Source organism: Hypanus sabinus, chromosome 6 (genome assembly GCF_030144855.1).
Source record: "Hypanus sabinus isolate sHypSab1 chromosome 6, sHypSab1.hap1, whole genome shotgun sequence".
In the NCBI taxonomy this organism is placed as follows: Eukaryota; Metazoa; Chordata; class Chondrichthyes; order Myliobatiformes; family Dasyatidae; genus Hypanus; species Hypanus sabinus.
The window spans coordinates 38,817,571-38,843,310 of record NC_082711.1 but is presented as its reverse complement, the minus strand read 5'-3'; the positions used below and the strand labels follow the sequence as shown (position 1 = coordinate 38,843,310).

Genomic DNA, 25,740 nt, shown 5'->3' with positions numbered 1-25,740 from the left:
TGAAAGATCACCATCTTTGGGAGTTTAATATCCAAGGGTATATACTGCATTGAAAAGACAGGTAGGTAGGCAAACCAGGGTGGAATGATTCTTGATTAAAAATATAATCAAAGCCTTAGAAAGACAGGATCAGAAGATGTAAAATTAAGACCCTGATGAAAGATATAAACAGGCTTCCAAATAGTAGCTGGGATTTGGAATATAAATTTCAATGGGAAATATAAAAGGCACGTAAAAAGGGCAATGTTATGATAGTTATGGGGGATTTCAGTATGCAGGTAGATTGGTGCTGGATCCCAGTAGAGGGAGTTTGTATAAGATGGCTTTTTGGAGCAGTTTGTGATTGAGGCCACCAGGGAAAATGAAATTCTGGATTAGGTGTTTTGCAATGAACTAGATTAAATTAGGGAGCTTAAGGTAAAGGAGTTTCTTTAGCCACAGTATGATTATTCTGGAATTCATTGTTACAGATGACTGGGGAGAATAGTCATTAGGTATATTTTAAGTGGAAGTTGATAATTTCTTAATTAGTCAGGGCGTAAAAGGTTATGTGGAGAAAACAGGAGAATGCGGTTGAGAGGGATAATGAATCAGACATGATGGAATGGTGGAGCAGACTATATGGGCAAGATGGACTAATTCTGCTCCTTATGGTCTTTTGGAAACAGCTGACAACATTCATTCTCTAGGTTAATCAATTTAACAATTAGCAGCAGAGGATGCTTAACAGTGGCAGTATCCTCCAGGGAAATGGGAGGGAGTGGAAAAGGATATCAAGACACTGGAGAGACTGCATTTGAAATATTGTGTTTCATTTTGGTCACCCCACTATAGGAGAGATGCCATTAAGATGGAAAGAATGCAAAGGAATTTATGGGGCTGTTGCCAGGACTTGAGGGATTAAGTTATGGAGATAACTTTGAGCAGGTTATAACATTTCTCATTGTGTGTAGGAAAATGATGGAGGTGCATAGGTAGGATCAGTGGACACAGACCTTCTCTCAGAGTTGAGGTATCAAGAATTAAAGGACAGAGGTTTAGGGTGAAAGGGGAGAGATTTAATAGGAACCTGATAGGCAGTTTCTTCACCCAGAAGGACTTCAGTTTATTGAACGAGATGCCAAAATAAGTGGTTGCGGCAGGATCATTAACACTACTTAAAACGTAATTGGATAAATACAGTGATAGTAAAGGCTTGCAGGGATATGGGCCAAGTAAGTTCAAATGGGTCTAGCTCACATGGGAATATTGGTCAGTACGCACTAGTAGGGCCAAAGGGCCCATTTCCATGCTGTATGACTCTTTAAGTGATCCATTTCTTCGATGGGGAATAAAAATACAAAAATATGCAAAGTGTTTCATGAAGTAATGCTTACAGTGATTAGATGACTAGAAGAAACAAATCTAAATGCATTAAGAATATACGGTGTGGGTTAGGCATCAATAAATCACTTAGAAATGCTTGAAATGACCTCACACAGATAGAACATTTAGAATTCATGCAAGTCTGCACTGACATATGAATGCTTGCTTCACAGCTGGACTTACAGGAATTCAATCTTTCTTCACATCACAGTTTGTGACGCAAGATGTGTGATATGAAGTTTATTTATTCTTTACTGAATTGACGTACCCCTGAAAATGCAGCAGAGCTGAAAGGTTTTAAAAAACCATCCACAAGCCACTGCAAGTACATAGCCTTCAATAAGACCTGTCACAGTCGACACACTTCAACTTAAGATCAAACTTTTTATGGTCAGTTCTTGAAAAATGTATTCAGGACAAAATTTACTGAAGTATTTCATCTTCCAGTTCTCAGTAGGTGAAAACTGATTTTATGCATAATGTATATAAGATTTTGACTATTTCCACAAAAGTCTAGATTCCACCTTAGTTGTACTGTACACATGCAATCTGCTGAGGAATGGACATTTTTTTCACATAATTTAGGCATGGGAAATCTAAGTATTGCGACAGAACTGGCTGTGTCCTGAAAAAGTGAATGCATCTTTCACATACTTAAATTAATGGTGAATGAAGTTTCATCTGAATTTCTGAGCTCTGAAGTCTTTATTGCAAACTGCTTGATGAGAAAAGAATCTCTTTCACACATAGTATGAAACTGTTGTGAAGGAATTGAAATTAACAATGTCAAGAGTTATGTTCTCCAGTCTCAAGGCAATCATCTTTTATTCACCCATCTTATAATGCATTGCCTTGCCTGCTTCATTGTAGAGGGTTACATTGCTCTTGTGGTTGAAGGGTAGTTTTAAGCCCGATATCATGAGCTGAAAACATTTATGTGACAGCACTGACTTACTGGGCCACGGTCTCAAATCAGCAAGTCAACAAGGTGGGGGTATCCATCAAGTGTGCTATTATGACACACCAGTGCATCAATATGCTGTTCTGGCAAAACCTAATTGGCCTTTACTAGGTGCTTTAGCGTTATTAAAAACATTTTTAAAATACTATATTGCTTGTGGAATCACGTACCCAAATTAGCAAGAAATGTCTAAAGGGAAATTAACTAACTCTACTCGAGACAGCCATGATATATAACTCAACCTCATATATAATTGCTTAAAAAAATTTAATTGACATGGCTACATGACAATTGATGTTAAATTCAACCTAATAATATTGGTTGGTCGACAAAAGTCAGAAATGACATTTGTGAGCTGATTTGTAATATGCATAGAATTCCACACATTATAGTGCAATAAAAATGATAATTAACAAATTATAAAGAAAAACACGTAGCTTAAAATCTCTCATCATGGCTTCAAAATCAAATGTTAATGTAAGTGTTATGGAAAGCTGCAGGGGCTGTGGTCACAATCCCCGTTATCCAGATAGCCTGTGCTGATTTTGCCAATTTGGGTAATTAGATGAGAACAATGCTGGCAGATTGTGTTACAGACCAATGTGGGTGAAGAAATGGAATGGTGAAACAAACAATCTATAATAGTTAGCATTATGTGTTTCTGGTCTCCATCCTGTGGCTCCTGAAGCTGGCACAGAGCAAGGAGATCACAGTTACTATAGATGAACTCAACTTTGGCATTTTCATAGACAAATTTCCAAGAAATCACTGATGACTGCTCGAGTCTGAACTGGTGTTTCGATACCTGTTTACAAATAAATTGGACTGATTGTGGAGTGGCAGACGACTGCAGTATCACAGAGAGCCACTGGCCTACATGGTGAGCTTCCATGCTCTCTATTTTAGTTTGCAAATCATTATTCAAACATACAACATAAGTAAAATAGTCTGCAGGAAAATAACACTTTACTTACCCATCTGTTTTATCTTTATCAGGTTCTTTCACCCAAAGACCAGAAGTAACAAAATTCATTTCTTGATGGTAACCCATAGATGACTGATTAGACAGTCGAGGAAGATTGCCAGGTGATCTGTCATCCTCAATAATAACTATGTCATCTTGGGTCATGTTCACTGTTGGGGACATTTGGCAGTTACCTGGTTATAGAAATTTATGAGTTTTAGCACACAAATTATAAAATAAAACTTTAAGCACTTTTATATTATACAATGCACTATTACTTAATTTTCCATTTATTCTTCATTCCGGTCACATTTCCCTTGCATGTGAAAACCCCAGTGTCCTAGTTAAGAATAAGAATGTTCTTTATATTTTTGGTACTGAATCTCATTTGCTTGTTCGACTATCAGTATGAATTTTCTTTCAATGAATGAATTGCAAATGCCTACCACAGTTTGAAAACATTAAAGTATTAATGAAGGCATAGCTGCACATATTTTGTACAAGAGTTTTGATCTTGTCTATGGCGTTGGGAGGGAGAGCTGTGGAACAGCAGCTGGACATTTTTCCATGGGGAGGGAAAAAGAAGCAAAAAGTTGTGAGCTGGGGTGCACTGAAAGGAAGACAGGTGATCCAAAAGACTGTCAAACTTTTATTTACAATGGAGTCAAAAGCAACAAAATCAGAGAGCCAGAGGGAGCTGATATGCTCATTTAGTTTTTTGAAATGCTGCAATTTGAGGGGATTGGGACAGTGAAGAGAACGGCAAGATAAAAGTGAAATAAAGGAAGTACCAAACATGGAACTTAATGAATCCAAAATTTTACATTTCACTGCTATCAAGGTAGAATCTGAACATGTTTCCAGAACAATAGCTAGACTATTAAATGCTTCAACTCTGCTTTCAACATACTTATTTCCTTCAATATGTTTAAATATCATTAACATACCATGGATTAAACAGTCCTTGCAATTTTTTTTGAGATACATCATGGTAACAGGCTGTTCCAACTCACTGAGCCCATGCCATCCAATTACACCGATGTATTTAATTAACCAACTAACCCACAAGTCTTTGGGATCTGAGAGAAAACCAGAGGGCTTGCAGGAAACTCACACAGTCGCAGGGTGAACATACAAACTTCTGAGAGGCAGCAGCGGGAACTGGACCCAGATCGCTGGTGCTGTAAAGAATTATGCTAACTGCTATCCTACCAGTACTGCCATATATTTTCATGTTGCAAGGCAAAGGAGTAGTAAAAATGGTATCAGCATTGCAATGAGATGGCGGGGGAGAGGAGCCTTACAAGCTAATGCTTGACTAAAAATTTTCTCAACTTCCCATTCAATCAAAACAATAAAACTAAATGAAAAAAAAATTATTATTAATTTTACAATTAATCAGTAATGAAAATTTTACATCAAATTACAGAAAGAAATTGAGTCTGTCACCAGGAAGTGGTTATAGATGATGAACAAAACACAGTTACTGACTATGTCATCCTTTAAAAAGATTGAACTCATGCTTCAGGGTGTAATGGTGCAAAGGGATCATTGGCATTGGACAATATTACCTGGTCTCAAGCGCTGAGCTGTAGAGGGAGAGTAGGTAAACAAGGACACCATTCCTTGAAGAGTATGAAGTTGAAGTACGACCTTATGGAGATGTATAAAAACATGAGGGAAATAGTTAGGCTGAAGGCATTCAGTCTTCTCAGTGAAGGGGAATCAAAAACCTGAGGGTATGCATTTAAGGTGAGTTTTAAAATGGACCTGGGGAGGCAATTTCTTCACAGAGAGGATGGTTTGTTTATGGAATGAGCTGACAGAGGAAGACAGTTGGATGTTTACGTGGATAGGAAAGGTTGAGAGGGATTAAGTGCCAAATGCAGGTGGATCAAACTTAGACTAGCATCTTGGTTAGCAGGGAGAAGTTGGGGCAAAGAGCCTATTCCCACGCTTACTACACTACAACTCTCAGACTTAACTCTCTTTTCGGGGCTGAAGTTCAAATTCTGCTACAGGTACTTTGGAATTTAAATACAAGTTGACATTTAAATTTCAAAATAATCAGCAAATTTTGACAATGATCAATTTCTAAAGCAAAAGCCAACACACTCTTGGAAAAAAAGACTAATTCATGAACATCTTTAACCGGTCGGATTTACAGTACGTGCAACTCCAGACCACAGTAATGTGCTTGACACTTTGCTGAAATGGCAACTTTAGTCATTCAGATCAGGGGTAAGTAGTGAGGTCAATGATGGTCATGTCAAATTAACTAGTAAGTGCTCATAAAATTGACTAAAATTATTAAATGATAGTATTAATAATAATAATTTAAATTATTAAACCTCTCACTACTACGGGCTGAAGTTCCCACTTGCTTCAAAAAGGCAACAATTATACCAGTGCCTAAGAAGAATTACGGAATTACGTGAGCTGCTTTAATGACTATCGCCCAATAGCACTCGCATCTACAATGATGAAATACTTCGAGAGGTTGGTCATGACTAGACTGAACTCCTGTCTCAGCAAGGACCTGGACCCATTGCAATTTGTCTATCAGCACATTAGGTGAACGGCAGATGCAATCTCAATGGCTGTCCTCGTGCCTTTAGACCACCTGGACAACACAAGCACCTATGTCAGTATGCTGTTCATCAACTATAGCTCAGCATTTAATACCATCATTCCCGCAATCCTGATTGTGAAGTTGCAGAACCTGGGCCTCTGTACCTCCCTCTGCAATTGGATCCTCAAGTTCCTAACTGGAAGACCACAATCTGTATGGATTGGAGATAACATCTCCTCCTCGCTGATGATTAACACCTCAGGGGTGTGTGCTTAGTCCACTGCTCTACTCTCTCTATACCCATGAGTGTGTGGCGACGCATAGCTCAAATACCATCTATAAATTTGCTGATGATACAACCATTTTCGATAGAAACTCAGGTGGCGATGAGAGGGTGGACAGGAGTAAGATATGCCAACTAGTGGAGTGGTGCTGCAGCAACAACCTGGCAATCAATGTAAGGAGAAAGAGCTGACTGTGGACTTCAGGAAGGGTAAGATGAAGGAACACATACCAATCTTCATAAAGAGATCAGAAGTGGAGAGAGTGAACAGTTTCAAGTTCCTGGGTGTCAAGATCTCTGAGGATCCAACCTGGTCCCAACATATTGATGCAGTTATAAAAAAGGCAAAACTTTATTAGCAGTTTGAAGAGATTTGGTATGTCAACAAACACACTCAAAAACTTCTATAAATGTATTGTAGAGAGCATTCTGACAGGCTGCATCACTGGCTGGAATGGGGGGGGGGGAGGTGGTGGGCCACTGCACAGGATCAAAAGAAGCTGCAGAAGGTTGTAAATTTAGTCGGCTCCATCTTAGGTACTAGCCGACAAAGCACTCAGGACATCTTCAAGGTGCGGTGGCTCAAAAGGTAGCGTCCATTATTAAGGACCTCTAGCACCCAGGACGTGCCCTTGTCTCACTGTTACAATCAGGCAGGAGGTACAGAAGCCTGAAGGCACACACTCAGCGATTCAGGAACAGCTTCTTCCCCTCTGCCATCCAATTCTTAAAGGGAGATTGAACCCTTGGACACTACCACACATTTTTACATGTATTTCAGCTTTTTGCACGATATTTAATCATATAACAATTACAGCACGGAAACAGGCCATCTCGGCCGTTCTAGTCCGTGCCGACGCTTACACTCACCTAGTCCCACTGACCCGCACTCAGCCCATAATCCTCCATTCCTTTCCTATCCATATACCTGTCCAATTTTATTTTAAATGACAATACCAAACCTGCCTCTACCACTTCTACTGGAAGCTCATTCCACACAGCTACCACTCTGAGTAAAGAAATTCCCCCTCATGTTACCCTTAAACTTTTGCTCCCTAGCTCTCAAATCATGTTCTCTTGTTTGAATCTCCCCTACTCTCAATGAAAAAAGCCTATCCATGTCAACTCGATCTATCCCCCTCATTAATTTAAATACCTCTATCAAGTCCCCCCTCAACCTTTTATGCTCCAAAGAATAAAGATCTAATTTGTTCAGGCTTTTCCTGTAACTTAGGTGCTGAAACCCAGGTAACATTCTAGTAAATCTCCTCTGTACTCTCTCTATTTTGTTGACATCTTTCCTATAATTCGGTGACCAGAACTGTACACAATACTCCAAATTTGGCCTTACCAATGCCTTGTACAACTTTAGCATTGAATCCCAACTCCTATACTCAATGCTCTGATTTATAAAGGCCATCATACCAAAAGCTTTCTTCACCACCCTATCCACATGAGACTCTGCGTTCAGGGAACTATGCACCATTATTCCTAGATCATTCTGTTCTGCTGCATTCTTCAATACCCTACCATTTACCATGTATGTCCTATTTGGATTATTCCTACCAAAATGTAGCACCTCACACTTATCAGCATTAAACTCCATCTGCCATCGTTCAGCCCACTCTTCTAACTGGCCTAAATCTCTCTGCAAGCTTTGAAAACCTACTTCATTATCCACAACGCCACCTACCTTAGTATACTGACTATTCCAATTTACCACCCCATCATCCAGATCATTAATGTATATGACAAACAACATTGGATCCAGTACAGATCCCTGAGGCACACCACTAGTCACCGGCCTCCAACCTGACAAACAGTTATCCACCACTATTCTCTGGCATCTCCCATCCAGCCACTGTTGAATCCATTTTACTACTTCAATATTAATACCTAACAATTGAACCTTCCTAACTAATGGAACCTTTTCAAAGGCCTTACTGAAGTCCATATAGACAACATCCACTGCTTTACTCCCGTCAACTTTCCTCGTAACCTCTTCAAAAAATTCAATAAGATTTGTCAAACATGACCTTCCACTCACAAATTCATGCTGACTATTCCTAATCAGACACTGATTATATTGAAACTAATGGTATTGTGATCACTGGACCCGAAGTGCTCCCCAACACATACATCCGTCACCTGACCTATCTCATTCCCTAACAGGAGATCCAACACTGCCCCTTCTCTCGTCGGTACCTCTATGTATTGCTGCAAAAAAACTATCCTGCACACATTTTACAAACTCCAAACCATCCAGCCCTTTCACAGAATGGGCTTCCCAGTCTATGTGTGGAAAATTAAAATCTCCCACAATCACAAACTTGTGCTTACTACAAATATCTGCTCTCTCCTTACAAATTTGCTCCTCCAATTCTCGCTCCCCATTCGGTGGTCTATAATACACCCCTTAAGTGTTACTACACCATTCGCATTTCTCAATTCCACCCAAATAGTCTCCCTAGACGAGCCCTCTAATCTATCCTGCCAAAGCAGCGCTGTAATATTTTCTCTGACAAGCAATGCAACACCTCCTCCTCTTGCCCCTCCGATTCTATCACACCCGAAGCAATGAAATCCTGGAATATTTAGTTGCCAATCACACCCCTCCTGCAACCATGTTTCACTAATAGCTATAACATCATATTTCCAGGTATCAATCCATGCTCTAAGCTCATCCACCTTTCTTACAATGCTCCTAGCATTAAAATAGATGCATTTAAGAAACTCTCCACCTCTTCCTCTCTGTTTATCCCTAACGATGCGATCAACTTTATTATCTTTTTCTTCCTTCTCCCCTACATCTTCGGTCTGAACGCTCCCCTTCTCTATCACCTGCCTATCTTCCCTCACACACTGTCTACTAGCTTTCTCTATTTCTGAACTAACCTCCTCTCCCCTAGTCTCTTCAATTTGATTCCCACCCCCAACCATTCTAGTTTAAAGTCTCCCCAGTAGCCTTAGCAAATCTCCCCTCCAGGATATTGGCCCCCTGGGATTCAAGTGTAACCCGTCCTTTTTGTGCAGGTCACACCTGCCCCAAAAGATGTCCCAATGATCCAGAAACTTGAATCCCTGCCCCCTGCTCCAATCCCTCAGCCATGCATTTATCCTCCACCTCATTCCATTCCTACTCTCATTGTTGCGTGGCACAGGTAGTAATCCCGAGATTACTACCTTTGTGGTCCTTCTTCTCAACTGCCTTCCTAACTCCCTATATTCTCCTTTAAGGACCGCTTCCCTTTTCCTACCTATGTCATTGGTACCTATATGTACCACGACCTCTGGCTCCTTACCCTCCCACTTCAAGATATCTTGGACGCGATCAGAAACATCCAGAACCTTGGCACCAGGGAGGCAAATTACCATCCGGGTCTCCTGATCACATCCACAGAATCGCCTATCTGACCCCCTAACTATCGAGCCCCCTATTACTACTGTCTTCCTCTTCCTTTCCCTACCCTTTTGAGCTACAGGGCCGGACTCTGTTGCTTCCCCCAGGTAGGCTGTCCCCCCCAACAGTACTCAAACAGGAGTACTTATTGTCAAGGGGTACAGCCACTGGTGTACTCTCCAGTACTTGACTCTTACCCTTCCCCCCCCCCCCAACTGTGACCCACCTGTCTGCTTCCCGTGGTCCCGGTGTGACCACCTGCCTGTAATTCCTCTCTACCACCTCCTCACTCTCCCTGACCAGACGAAGGTCATTGAGCTGCAGCTCCAGTTCCCTAACTCGGTCCCTTAGGAGCTGCAGCTCAGTGCACCTGGCGCTGATGTGGAGTTCTGGGAGGCTGGGAGTCTCCAGGACCTCCCACATCCGACACCGAGAGCAACAAGCTGCCCTCACACTCATACTTCCCCTTTCCTCAAATAACAGGAAAAACTGAAACCTAAGCCTACCTCGCCTTGCCCGCTTCCGCCTAAGCCCGTTGAGCCCAAGCCCTTAAGCCTTCACTCTGCTCCTGGCTCACTCCACTGCCCTCAAACGACGCTGCCAGCTGTATAAGGCTGTGTCTATTTAATCTATTTAATATACATATACTGTATAAAGTCTACTGAATAAGATTTACTTTTTTTTTCCTTCTATATTATGTATTGCATTGAACTGCGGCTACTAAGTTTAACAAATTTCACGTCACATGCCAGTGATAATAAACCTGATTCTGATTAGCACAGTCCATCACGGGTAAAGATCTCCCCATCACTGAGCACATCTGTATAAAACACTGTCACAGAAAAACAGCATCCATTATCAGGAACCTCTGCCACCCCAGACATGCTGTCTCCTCACTGTTACCATCAGAAAGAAGCAACCTCGGGTCTTGCACCACCAGGTTCAGGAACATCCCTCAACATCAGGGTCTTGTAGTAAAGGGGATAACTTCACTCAAGTTCACTTGCCCCATCATTGAAATGTTCCCTATGCACTCATTTTCAAGGACTCTTCCTCTCAAGTTCTTGATAATTATTGTCACTTTATTTATTATTATTATTATTTCTTTCTTTTTGTATTCCACTGTTGTCTTTTGCACTCTGGTTGATGCAATCCATTGATTCTATTATGATCATTATTCTATTATTGAGTATGCACGCAAGAAAGTGGATCTCAGGGCTGCAGATGGTGACATATATGTACTTTGATAATACATCTGCAGTGAATATTTCAACTTTAAAAAAAAAATTGCAACAACCAATTTACGTCCATTTGGTTTGGGGAGTTAAAAGTAGGCACTCAAATCAGCAGACTCTGTCCAAATTCAAACCAATTAACAGTTTAAATGGCCAACATGTGGAGAAATGCTTTTTCTCTTCCCTCCTCAACAGATGTGAAGTGAAAGGAATCAGAGAGACAAACATGTTGAATCCATACAGAGATCAATTATTCTAGACACAATACTATTCCCTTAGAAAAAAACATTATTTACTTAATGACAACCTGCCTACTGGGTACAGGGGAAAACACCATTTTGGGCAATACTCAGATTTGATCCCTGCACTAAAGAACAAAAGTTATATTATGCCATACTGTAGAGAATGTATTCCAATGTTGACTTTAAATGTCTGTTCTCGCCTGCCATGTTAAGATTGATTGCATGTAATAAGCAGGTGATGTTCTGAATGAAATGCCAATGTCCCTGCATAATACATATTACATCAAAATAAAATGGATGGAGTTGATCCATGTTTCTGAAAACTCAATTTATTCATTGACATAGTATTCATAAACGGCTCACTTTAATATGCTCATAACCTAACAGTTTTTTTTATTTTAACTGTTTTCAGAAGGAACTTGATATCTATGGGGGCTGGGTGAGAGTAATGACACAACAGGAGTAATTTGCCAGCATTCAAAAATCCATTGGGCTGGAGCCAGGTTTAAATCGATGCCCAAGTCTGTAATGTCAAAGTAAATCAACTTGCTCCGGTCTAAATAGGGAAATTGGTTTATCATTGCCACATGTACTCGGGTACAATGAAAAATAGTGAGGTAGTAGGCCTCCGTTAGTCTCGATAGACCATGGATTTGCACCTTGGAATGTTCCCAGGGCGCAAGCCTGGGCAAGGTTTTTTTTTATGGAAGACCTGCAGTTTCCCAAGCTGCAAGTCTCCCCTCTCCACGCCACCAATGTTGTCCAAGGGAAGGGCATCAGTACCCATACAGCTTGGCACCGGTGTCGTCGCAGAGCAATGTGTGGTTAAGTGCCTTGCTCAAGGACACATACGCAGCCTCAGCCAAGGCTCAAACGAGCAACCTTCAGATAACTAGACGAATGCCTTAACCACTTGGCTCGCACCAATACAGCATAGTACAAGGTAAAGAATAACAGAGTGCACAATTACAGAGGAAGTCCTGTGCAGGTAAACAATAAGGTGCAAGGTCATGATGAGGTGAACTGTGAGGACAAGGGTCTAACTAGTCAACAAATGCCAGTGGACAAACCCTCCCCTACACACCGCAACTGATTTGGCACTTCGTATACAAGCAATGTAATGGCATTTCACTGTGACCCAATGCTTTAAAGCCCACTGGGTTACTGTACATTACATGAGCATAGCACCAACATGAACATGGCATACTGGACTTCATCAGTCAGAGCATTATGATAGAAGTCGGGACGGATAAGATGTGAGGAATGTGGGTGCAGTCTGTAGTGGGTAGTTGACATCAGTATTTACAAAGGAGAAAGACATGGAGAAGAGGGAGATCAGTGCCTGGTTGTTGTATAAGACACTGGCGAGACCGCATGTGGAATATTTTGTCTGGTTTTGGCCATCCTGCTGTAGGAAAGATGCTATGAAACAAGAAAAAGAGATTTACCCTCACGTACCTGATGGGACCAGGGCACTTGGTCAGAAAGTGAAGAGACTGTGAGGAAGGTAGATGTTAGGGCCAGCAAAAACAGGCAGGAGAAAAGTAATAGATACAATGGGATGGATAGTTTGTAATGTGCATATTTTAATGCTAGGAGTATTATGGGTAAAGTTGAGGAGCTTAGAGCATGGGTCCGTACGTGGAACGACAATGTTGTGGTCATTACAGAGACTTGATTGAGAGAGAGACAGGAATGGGTGCTTAATGTCCCAGCATCTTTTGATGTTTCAGAAAAGATACAGAGGGAGCCAAAAGAGGTGGGGGAGTTGCACTACTAATCAGGAACAATTCTACAGTTGCACTCAGATAGGACATAATGGAGAGTTTGTCCACTAAGCCTATATGGGTAGTACTCAAAAATATAGAGGGTGCAGGATGCGGTTGCACTACAGACTGCCCAATAGCCGCTGGGACTTTAAAGAACAAATATGTAGGAAGATGAGGGAAATATGTAAAAACAAAAGAGTGTTGTCATGTAGGATTTCAACTTCCCTAATATAAACTGGGACTTTAATACTAAAGGTTTAGATGGGGGAGAACTTATTCAGTGCATCCAGGAGGGTTTCTTAAATGTAGATAGTCCAACAAGAGGAGGGGCTGTATTGGACCTAGTGTTAGGTAATGATTCTGGACTGGTGACTGACCTTTCAATGGGAGAACAGTTAGGGAACAGTGACCACAGCTCAAGTTTTAAGTTAACTATAGATAAGAATAAGTATGGACCTTGCATGAGAGTATTAAATTGGAGCAGGGCAAATTATAAGAGCATTAGGTAGGAACTAGGGAGAATTAATTGTGAATAACTATTCTTGGGCAAGTCCACATCTGACATCTGGAGGGTCCTTCGGGACCAACTGTGCCGAGATCAGGACAGATATGTTCTTGCAAGAAGGCGGGCAAAGATGGCAAGATAAGACGACGCTGGATGTCAAGAGAGGTGATGAATTTAGTGAAGAAAAAAGGAAAGCTTGGGAAGCCTAGAATCCAACAGAGCCCTTGAGGATTATAAAGAAGCCAGAAAAGTATTCAACAAAGGAATTAGGAAAACTGGGAGAGGCCATGAAAAGTCCTTAAAGAGTAAGATTAAAGAGAATTCCTAAGCATTCTATACACGCATACATCGAGCAAGAATATTACTAGTTGGGAGGGTAAGCCCACTAAAGGATGAATGGGGAAAATTTCCTTGGATGCAAAGGATGAGAGTGTGGTCCTTAATGAGTACTCTACATCGGTATTTACCAAGGAGTAGGATGTGGAGAATAGGGAGAGCCGTGCCAAGTGTATTGATATGTTGCAACAATTCAAGGTAAAGAAGGAGGTAATGTCTGGTCTGTTAAGGTGCATTATGGTGGCTAAGTCCCAAGGTTATGGAGAGAAAAAAAAGAAGAGGTTACCGGAGTTTTGACCAATATCTTTGTGTCCTCTCTGGCCAGAGGGGAGGTGCTAGAGGGTTGGTGAGTAATTAATGTTGTTCCATTAATCAAGAAAGGAACCAGTGATAATGCTGGAAACTGAAGACCAGTGATTCTCATATCAGTGGAAGTAAAATTACCGGAGAGAATTCTTAGAAACCAGATTTATGAGGATTTAGAAAACCATGGTCTAATTAGGGAGTGCCAGCAGGGCTTTGCGTGGGGCAAGTCGTGTCTTACTAACTTGATTTGAGTTTTCTGACATAGTTACAATGATAATTGATGAAAGTAGAATTGTGGGTGTTATCTACAAGAATTTTAGTAAGGCCCCACAAGAAGGCTCATCAGAAGATTAAGATGCATGGGATCCAAGGTGAATTGGCAGTTTGGATTCAGAACTGGCTTGCCAGGTCTGTGATCAGTTGTGTTCCGCAAGCTCTGTACTAGGAGCTCAGTTGTTTGTGATGTATATAAATGACCTCGCTGAAGATGGCTAGGTTAGTAAGTTTGCAAATGATACGAAGATCGGTAGAGTTGTGGCTAGCACAGAAGACTGGCAAACAATACAATGGGATATAGATGTAGAAATAGCAGATGGAGTTTAACCAGGCCATATGTGAGTGGTGACCTTAGCAGGTCTAAAATAAAAAGACAGCACACTGTTAAGGGCAAGATTCTTAACAGTGTTGATGAACAAAAGGATTTTGGGGACCAAGTTCATAGCTCCTTGAAAGTGGCAAACAGGTTCAAAAGTCAGAAAGTTATGATGCAGCTTTATAAAACTCTAGTTAGGTCGCATTTGGAGTATTGCAGACAGTTCTGGTTGCCCGTTTGTAGGAAGGACGTCAAGACTTTGTAGAGGATACTGTAGAGGTTCACCAGGATGTTGCTGGATACAGCCCAGACCTTCACAGGTAAAGCCCTCCCATCATCGTGAACACTTACATGAAACACGGTCACAGGAAAGTGTTATCCAGCATCAGGGACCCCCACCACCCAGGATATGCTCTCTCTTTGCTGCTGCTATCAGGACGGTGATACAGGAGCCTCAAGACTCCCACCACCGGCTTCAGCAACAGTCACTACTCATCAACCATTGGACACTTGAACCAAAGGGATAAATACAGTCAAATACACTTGCCCATCATTGAAATATTCCCACAGCCTATGGACTCATTTTCAGGGACTCTTCATCTCATGTTCTTGATATCTGTTTATTTATTTATCATTATTTCTTTCTTTTTGCATTTTCACAGTTTGCTGTCTTTTGCACACTGGTTGAACGCCCAATTTGGTATGGTCTTTCATTGATTCTTTTATGGACATAATTCTATGATTTTATTCAGTATGCCTGCAAGAAACTGAATCTCAGAATTGTATATGTGACAATAAATTTGATAATAAATTTACTTTGATATTTGATAGGTTGGACAAACGTGTTTTCTTTTCTATAGCAGCAGATGCTAGGGGAGATCTGATAGAGGTTTGTAAGATTATGATGGGCATAGATTGACCAGATAGACAATATCTTTTTCCAAGCATTGAAATGTCTTGCACCAGAGGGTATAAATTTAAGGTGAGAGGGGTAACTTCAAAAGAGATATGAATGCCAAGTGTTTTACATTGAGAGTGGTGGGCGTCTGAAAGAGACAAATACATTAGGAACCTTTAAGAGATATCTCGATAGGCACATGAATGTGCAGAAAGTGGAGGGATATGACCACTACCCTTCCTGCTGCTGCCTGTTCTGCTTAATGGACTTGCTTATTCTAATGTCAATGATTTCTTTAAATTTCTCATTAGTTAGACAGCTCTATGGGATGCACCCCACTGCAAAACTTGTTCACAACCACCTAAGAAGCAGAAGCAAATCTCTTCTCAGGTGTTGTAGTTCCCCTTCAGGTCAGATGCAACCTGCTCCTCTTGTTCCGTTGATTTCATTCAGCTATTCATTTCCAAGAGCAGATTACAATCTCACGACATGTTAGCAGAACATGAACCTTTTTTGACTATCACCTAGGAGCCTGCAGGTTGGAATGCAATTGAGCAGCTCCATGTTATTCCTTATTTGCATAAAATAAAGATCTCTGGTTTATTTTTTGCATGCTCTCCAAAGAAACTGAGATAAGTGCATGATAAAATTTAATGTTGTTGATTATAGGACCAGTAAATGGAAAATTAATTTATGCTGAAAAAATTGTCATCACTATTCACTGTTGTCGTAACCTAACCCAGGCAAAAAAAAAAGCTCCTTAAATTCTTGTCTTGTGTATAACCCCAATTTTCTTTCCTCTAATATTGTTTATTGTACCTTGATACAACCTTGGGCTAAAACTCAAATACTTCCTCCTTTAACCATATTGCACTCATTGTCCTCAACGCACAGTTCAAAATGTACTCCTTGTCCAAATGGTGTCAAATCTTGTTCAATAATCTCTCCTGTGAAGAATTTTATTACATTTTTGTCTTGAAGAGACAATAAAAGTATAAGTTGTAATTTTTAGCAAATAATTAGCAAATAGAAAACATCTTAATTTGGCATATTCAGGATTGGTTTATCTGAAAATGATAATTCCTTTTAAAAGGCTTGAAGATATTCAAGGCCATGTTACTAAATAAATCAGAGACTTGAACTTTAATTTTAATAAATGCTTTCCAGGAGGGGAGGTGAAGAAAATTAATTGGGCAGACTGAGGAAATGAATCCATATTAATCAAGTACAATAGAGTTTAAAAACATTTCCCAGTTGTTCACTTACTAAGTATTGTAATGACCAAGATTTACAATGCAAGTCTCCTCTTGGGTACCACTGCATGGTGAACAATTATTTTTTTAAAATCTGTTCACAGGATATGGATGTCACTGGCATTGTTGGCATTTATTGTCCATTCTTAGTTTTCTCCGCACTGAGGAGATGGTTAAGAATTAACCACATCAATTTATCTTCAGTCACATATAGGCTTTTGAATTAAGGGCAGCAGATTTCCTCCTTGATGAAGGACATCAGTGAGCCAAAGGAGAGCTGGCAACAATTGAGTGGTTTCTTGGTTACCACAATGGAAACCAACCTTCCTTCCCCATCAAATTCCAGGTTTAATTGATATACTATATTTTAAATTTGTCAACTGGTATTGTGTGATTCAAACATGTGCTTTCTAAGTCTATAGAAAAGCTAAGTCACTTTTTTCTCCAAAATAATTGTAAATATTAACTTTTTTGAATTTTGAAAACAATCAGCGTTGAATTAAAACTTTTAAAAGGGCCCAATACAGCTTTCCAGCATGGCTACAGTATGTAAACATCCCTTAAATCCATCAACAAGACATGGTCAGGGACTCCTTAAATGAGCCATAAATTTTCTATTACAAAACAACTTGGCCTTTCACATTGCCACATATGGAACCAGTAATGCTTGCAAGTAGCACAGTGGCACAGCTAGCAAAGCACTGTCTCAAGGCACCAGAAATCAGTGTTGAAACAAGACCTCTAGCGTTACCTATGTCAAGATTGCATGTTCTCCCTTTGACCACAAAAGATTCGTCCCATGTGGCAAAGACATGTGAGTGGTGGTTAACGAGTCACTGTAAATTGCCCCTCATGGCAGTATCAAAAGTAATCCGATAGGAATATGGGAGAATAAATTGCAGCAACTAGAATACTGTGGAATAGGATTGCTCTGTGAGCTGGCAAAGATAAGATGGAACAGGCTGAAGTTGTAAGAAAATATGAAATATTGAATTAGGTATCTGTGAACCTCAACTCACTATGATAAGCTTTTAATACTGATCTGAGATTTGCTCAAGCACTCTCTGTTCATGGTGTACGCTAAATCTGTGAGGACAACCTGAATCAATTTTCCAGTACATGATCAGTGATTTCAGACTCTGATAATCTGTATCCAATTGTCACAGAACAGTTCAAATATAAATCAGCACCTTGATTAATATTTCGTGTGTGGTGCGAGTCAGAGGCCAGAGTCTGAGTGGGGTATGTATCCAGAGCTAGGCCAGGCTGCAAATGGGGCCATGGTTGGTGTGCAGAACACGAAAATCAGGAACAAGTCCTATGGGCATGTTTGCGGCTGGAGCAGCAGACGAGGGTGTTGTATCTATCCTGCTCCCTGTAAACTCACTGCAAAATTTATGATGCTACTGCATATAATACAGGGAAAAAGAACTGAAATAAAAATGTGTTTTGAGTATGGAGCAACATCCATCAGCTTAGAAAACCTGCAAGCCCAACATCATCAAGTCCTGAGGGTGCCAGATTATCAGAGCTTTTCTTTAGATAAAGATCGAAACTGACAGTGATGTATATCACCACCCTACAAACATGAATTTTAATTTTTAACACACATTTTGCAATTTTTAAATATCTGCACAAAACAGTACATGCACTGAACATTATTTTCCATTATCTTAAAATCACATTGACATACCAATTTTTCAAATCAAAATCATCCTAAATATTATTTATCTATTGTTGGATTCTACTAAATGCAAAGAATGTTTTATTCAATGAGCATTTATTTACATAAATATCAAAAGAAGCTTGCAAATAAATACATGTAGTATTGTTTGGGAACTATTCAGCAACTAGGTCTTCAGAACACCTGAGGATATTTAAAAACCAAGAGCAACTGAGCTTTCAAAATGATAATACCATCTTCAGCTGCAATCTAAAATGACTCTATTTAGTTTCCAGAACATCAAAGTGAGAAGAATGATAGAGGTAAAGTTATTGAAAATAAAAGTCACCATCAAACCACTATACACAGGCAGTAGGTCTTGTAAAGTATCTCAATTCATCACACAGATCAAATATTGTATGGCTTGGGTGCACATTTAAATGAATCATGCAGACGAAAAAATGTCATTAAGCATAGCCAAGACACAGACAACTGAGCTGAGTGATCACAGAGTTTGAAACTGTACAATCCTTCCTGAAATCTTTGGAACAAATCTGCTTGGGAATGAAATGTGAAGAAGCTGAAAACTCAGGAATCTTTGAGCTTTCAAAGAGCTTACCCATTCCAGACATCCTCTCTTCTCCCCACTCCCATCGGGCAAAAGATACAGAAACCTGAAAGCACACATCACCAGGCTCCATGACAGCCTCTAACCTGCTGTTTTAAGACTATTGAATGGTCCCCTAGTACAATAAGATGGATTCTTGACCTCACAGTCGGCCTCATTATGGCCTTGCATATTATTCTCTGCTTGCAGGGCACTTCCTCCATAACTGTACCACTTTGTTCTAAGGTTATTGTTTTCCCTTGTGCCAACTCAACGCACTGTTGCAATGAAATGATCTGCATGAATGGCAAGCAGAACAAAGTTTCTCACTGTACACATGACAATAATAAACCAATTTATCTTTCTCTGAAGGACAAGAGATTGATATGAAGAAACTATTGCTGCAAGAGTTTCAAATATTCAACTGATGGCTTCACAAACCCTCAACCCTTCGACATAATTTCTTTACATGCTTCTTACCCAAATAACTTGCAGTTTAATTTCAAATCTGACTTTCCAGGAATATGCCATTGAATTGACTGCACAACCCTGTGAAAATAACAGCAATTTCGATGCCTGGAGTCCAGAAAATGCTGTCAGTAATGCCTTCTGCCCCCAAATGCAGACTTTACTGAGTCAATGCAATGAAAGCAGCATTAACAAACTGATCGATATGATGACATGGACTTTCAATTATTGTTCATGTTTCTCATCCTAAAACAATACTGAAAACTTCATGCTGTTAAATGAGGTTGAACTAAATTTTTTAACAACAAAATTATCTGTTTGCACGAGGTTTTGTGAAGAGTGAGTGAGTAGGTGTGTGCATGTGAGTGCGCTCCTACACACATACAGTTCAAAGCTTCAAAGTAAGTTTATGATCAAAGTACAAATATGTCACCATATACAACACTGAGATTCATTTTTTGTGGGCATACTCAATAAATCCATAAAATAATAACCATAACAGAATCAATGAAAGACTAACCAGCTTGGGCATTCAACCAGAGTGCAGAGACAAAAAACTGTGCAATTACAAAAAGAAAGAAATAATAATAATAAATAAATAAGCAACAAATATTGAGAACATGAAGAGTCCTTAAAAGTGATTCCATTGTTTGTGGGAACATTTCAATGATGGGGCAAGTGAAGTTGAGTGAAGTATCCCCTCTAGTTCAAGAATCTGATAGTTGAAAGGTAGTAACTATTCCTGATGGTGTGACAGTGTTCCTGTACCTTCTTCCTGATGGTAGCAGCAAGAAGAGATCATGTCCTGGGTGGTAGGGGACCCTGATGATGGGTGATGCTTTTCTGTGGCAGCATTTCATGTAGATATGTTCGATGGTGGAGAGCACTTTACCCCTGATGGATGGGGCTGTATCCACTACTTTCTGTTCGAGCATTGGTGTATCCATACCAGGCTATGATGCAGCCAGTCAATGTATTCTCCACTACACATCTGTGGAAGTTTGTCAAAATTTTAAATGTCATGCCGAATCTCCACAAATTCCAAAGGAAGCAGAGATGCTGCTGTGCTTTCTTCCTAACTGCACTTAAGTGCTGGGCCCAGCATTGGTCCTCCGAAATAATAGAAACATAGAAAACCTACAGCACAATACAGACCCTTCGGCCCACAAAGTTGTGCTGAACATGTCCCTATCTTAGATATTACTAGGCTTACCGATAGCCCTCTATTTTTCTAAGCTCCATGTAGCTATCCAAAAGTCTCTTATAAGACCCTATCGTATCCACCTCCACCACCGTTGCCGGCAGCCCATTCCACACACTCACTACTCTCTGAGTAAAAAACTTACCCCTGACATCTCCTCTGTACCTAGGACCCAGCACCTTAAACCTATGTCCTCTTGTGGCAACCATTTCAGCCCTGGGAAAAAGCCTCTGACAATCCACATGATCAATGCCTCTCATCATCTTATACAACTCTATCAGGTCACCTCTCATCCTCCATCTCTCCAAGGAGAAAAGGCCGAGTTTACACAACCTATTCTCATAAGGCATGCTCCCCAATCCAGGCAACATCCCTGTAAATCTCTTCTGCACCCTTTCTATGGCTTCCACATCCTACCTGTAGGAGGTGACCAGAACTGAACACAGTACTCCAAGTGGGGTCTAACAAGGGTCCTATATAGCTGCAACGTTACCTCTCGGCTCCTAAATTCAATTCCAGGATTGATGAAGGCCAGTGCACCGTGTGCCTTCTTAACCACAGAGACAACCTGCGCAGCTGCTTTGAGCTTCCTATGGATTTGGACCCCAAGATCCCTCTTATCCACCACACTGCCAAGAGTTTTACCATTAATACTATATTCTGCCATCATATCTGACCTACCAAAATGAACCACCACACTTATCTGGGTTAATAACACTGAGGAATTTAAAGTTGCTGATCTTCTCCGCCTCTGGTCTTCCGATGAGGATCGACTCATCAGAGGATCAGAGGTGGATAATTTTGAAATATTAATTCCTCAGAATTAAAAAAATCTTTTATTAGCAGTCTTTATAAGAATCCAGATTAAATCCACACATATTCAAAAATATAGAGATTTAGAATTCATCTTTGTTCTTGGGTGCTGTAGATGAAAAAGTAGTTACCTTGCAACAACTACATTAGAAAAGAGGAAATCCAAGGTACAGCTATTGCTGAAACTTTTCAGGCAGATTTCTTCAAGGTTAATATCAAGTTCTATCCCTCCACTGCTGGCTGGAATGTACAGGCCACAATACTGTGTCACAGAGTATCATTAGATCTAAAACAAAACCATTCAGGAAGACTTTTCTGATGTCCATCATCCACCATTGAGGAGTAATTCCAAGTCCTATTGTGCCTAGTTTGCAAAAATTGAATTGAATTGACTTTATTTCTTCCATCCTTCACAAACATGAGTAAAAATCTTTATGTTATGTCTCCGCCTAAATGTGCAATGCACAATGGATAGTAATTTCTAATAAATAGTAGTAGTAAATAGTATGTACAGCAGGACAGTCAATATAGCATAGAAATAAAATTGTATCAGTGTGATGGCCTGGTGGAAGAAGCTGTCCCTGGTGCCTGTTAATCCTGGCTTTAGTGCTGCAGTACCGCTTCCCAGATGGCAGCTGGAACAGTTTGTGGTTGGGGTTACTCAGGTCCCCAATGATCCTTTAGACCCTTTTTACACACCTGTCTCTGTAAATGTCCTGAATAGTGGGAAGTTCACATCTACAGATGCACTGGGTTATCCTCACCACTCTCTGCAGAGTCCTGCAATTGAGAGAAGTACAGTTCCCGTACCAGGCAGTGATGCAGCCAGTCAGGATGCTCTGAATTGTGCCCCTGTAGAAAGTCCTTTGGATTTGGGGACTCAGGCTGAATATCTTCAACTGTCTGAGATGAAAGAGGTGCTGTTGTGCTTTTTTCACCACACAGCCGGTATGTACAGACCACGTGAGATCCTCAGAGATGTGCGTGCTGAGGAACTTAAAGCTGTTCACCCTCTCAACCCCAATAGGGGTTAACCTGTCTCCATTCCTCTTGTAGCCTGCAACTAGCTCATTTCCTCTCCCAAAGATCCCTTCAATAATCTAATGACCTCAGAAAAGAGGTTAACAATTATTAGAATGCAGAATATTAGAGGACTCTAAAGCTGAGGCTTTAACATTGTGATGGAAGGAAATTCTATGAATATTTCAAAAACAGGATTAAATGCATGCTAGAGTTAAGAGCCCATTAAGCTTGGAGTTGAAAGGTTTTCAACAGCACTGGAGTAATAGGTAAATCCTGAGGCATGATTTTCAGGCTCTGTAAAGACTATGGCAAAAACAAAATAATGCTGGAAAAATTGAATGTAAAATATTAAAATTCTTGAGAAATGGCAAATGTATTTTGCTCACCACAGATGAAACCTGTCATATTGATTATTTCCAGTACCTTCTGTTTTTATTGTAGTCCTGGGCACTAGAAGTAATTCATAGATAAGAACTGCACAATGGCGAGTGATACGTTCGGAGTTCAATGGCAAAGTAGATTTGCATGGAGACAATTCCAAGGTCTCTCATGGGACGCAAGAAAGAAACAGCAATGTGAGATCCTCAACTCAAATGACCATTCAATATGCCGTAATAATGTTGGTGCTGATTTCTACCCTACAGGTACAGTTTTGTAATCCCAGCACACGGTTTTTGTTTGTTGGCAGATGCTGGAAATCGAAAGCAACACACACAAAATGCTGGAGGAACTTAGTATTTATGGATCAGAGTCAACAGTTGATATTTTGGGCCGAGACCCTTCAACAGGACTGGAAAGAAAGAGAAGTCAGATTAAGAAGGGGTGGGGGGGGGGGGGGGGGGGGGAAGGTAGCTGCCTGGCCTGCTGAGATCCTCCAGAATTTTGTGTGTTGCTTTGGGCACAGAGTCTTACTGCTGACATTGTACCTGCAACAGAAAGTCAAGTATGGAGATAAGCAGTACTCTATGTATTACTCAGCAAGGAAAATAACCTGCTGCTTCTGAAGAGCACATGAAATTCTTCCAGTCAGTATAATTATGTACTTGCCTGATTACCCTCTCCCACAGGTTTCTTTTGTTCATCTTTTCAAAGGTATACGATGTATTCATTTGTCTTCTGAACATCACTCCTGTCAGTTCTTATAATTAGGCAAATGCACATGCCATTCATGTACATTGTACAAGTTAACTAAGAAGAAGCATTCTTCACTGTGCAGTTATTTAAAACATACTGTTACTAATGCATATTATATTCTTCCAGTCAATTGCCAAAACAAGTGCTGAGATTCCTCAAGCTGCCAGTGATGATCAGGATCTCAGCAGTAAATACTCAAAGGTTGTAAAATGTAATTGTTATCTGTCTATTTATTATCCTGCCCCCTAAGAAAGTTCATGGGCACATTTAGAATTATAAACAGAATTGACTCTATCATGATCATCCACAGGTTTATATGTGTAATTAACAAAGCAATAAATAGCTCATATCACATTAGAATATACATAATTGGTTCCTTGACATCATTAACCACAGAAGTATTCATCAATGTCTGATTGTGGAAAAGGAGTTGTAATCTATGTACTACATGTTAACACAGAAAAAGTTTTAAGCAGCAGAGGCTTTAAGTCCATTCAGCTCAACAAAACAGTGTTTCAGCAACAAAACAAATAAGATGACCGGTATCGAAGCTTCAAGCCAATTAAGAAATCCTGTTCCATACACAAATGCCTGCCATGAAGAAATTCCTCTTGTGGGTATCATATTGTATATAATTTGATCCATGTGTGGTTCACTGTTGCCCACGGTGGTAAAACCTACTAAATTTAATTTTCCACACCTTGATCATTGTCAAAGTATTTGACATTTTTCTTTCCAAACTATGTTATTCTAAAGAGAAAGTGAAGCAGCCAGGAAAGTCAACCTGTCCTCAGGGCATTTCTCTGGGTTCAAGTCTAAACTGTGCAGCCCCTCCCTGATCATTACCATTCCATAAATTACTTGGAACAGAAACAACATTATTAAGCAGTACAGATAATACCTTGAATTGGGAGGTCAGTTCAAATAAATCCCAAGAATTTGGACAGCTTGGCTTTAACCTTGTCAGCTTCATTCAGGAATTGACACCCCACAAGCAGCAAGCTGAGCCATCATCACACAGCACTGGGAGCCTGGGTTCAATTCTGAACTCGGGTAATGTCTCTGTTCAGTTTGCACCTTCTTCCTGCAGCTATGTGGGTTTCTTCCAAATGCTACAGTTTCCTCCCACATCCCAAAGTCATGCAGATCGGTAGGTTAATTGGGTACTGCAAATTGCCTCTAGTTTGTAGGTGAGTGGGAAAATTAGGAACTGTTGATGAGAATATACAGAGAATAAAGTACTAATGTAGGATCAGTGGAAGTTAGTTGGTTGGCACAGATTTGGTGGGCTGAAAGGCCTTTGACCATGCTGTATACCTCTCTGCAAAGAGACTGCAGCTGGCCTACTGGCACTAGTGTAAATTTAAAAGTCTTTAAATGCAGTAGAGCACCAATAATTGAACACAAAGCTTTGGAAATTTCAGACCATGCTTTGAAAAAGAATCAGAAACTGATTAAAACATATGATCAAAGGTTCATTTATTATCATAGTATACAATTCTGAAATTCTTCTTCTCCAAAAGAAAGAAAAAATAATGACAACAGAATCATTAACCCCCAAATTCCCCTCCCTTGCACAAAAAAAATGAAAAAGATCGGGCGAAAAACACAGAATATAGAAACTATAAGAGTGAAAAAGAAGTCCATAATCCAAAATGCAGAAAGCCTCAATAACGTTCTTCGGGCATAGCGGCAACAAAGTCTTTCCTCTCTGGCAAGTGAGGAGATAACTGTCAAATTTTGTTTGATAATACTCCTGTAGGATGACTTGTGGACTGAAAGCACAAGATCAGCATAATTCGAGTTGCTTAGCATCTGAAGCCACAGAACAGTTAAATCCTCTCATCGGTAACACTCTAAAGCTGAACTACAACTGGTAAATTTGGCATCTTCTTTGGCCCTGAAGTGAACTTCTGACAACATTCACCGCAAATTCCAGCTTACAGACATTGGATCAAGTTTTCCATTACAAAGGCAAAGCTAATGTTAGAGTATTTAGATGTGACTAGTCATGGCATCAGCCTAAGTTGGCAATGGCATTTTTCACTCAGTGCCCAATGAGGCTGCCACCTCTGTGCAATTCCAGCGGACTCCTCAAGGTGTCCACCAGTGGAGTATGATCGACCTCAGATGGTCCAGTCACTTATGCT

At 40.3% G+C, this 25,740-nt stretch overlaps 1 protein-coding gene across 5 annotated transcripts in view; it reads right to left on the bottom strand.

Annotated features, from left to right (window-relative positions):
- The window catches only part of pard3aa (par-3 family cell polarity regulator alpha, a), an 850,778-nt gene that overhangs the window by 252,954 nt on the left and 572,084 nt on the right, over nucleotides 1–25,740 (bottom strand). For all 5 annotated transcript variants that reach the window (XM_059971936.1, XM_059971937.1, XM_059971939.1 and 2 more), the window contains one exon: nucleotides 3,301–3,484. In XM_059971936.1, coding sequence (XP_059827919.1) covers nucleotides 3,301–3,484 — 184 coding nt within the window. The remainder of the gene's footprint in view (nucleotides 1–3,300; nucleotides 3,485–25,740) is intronic.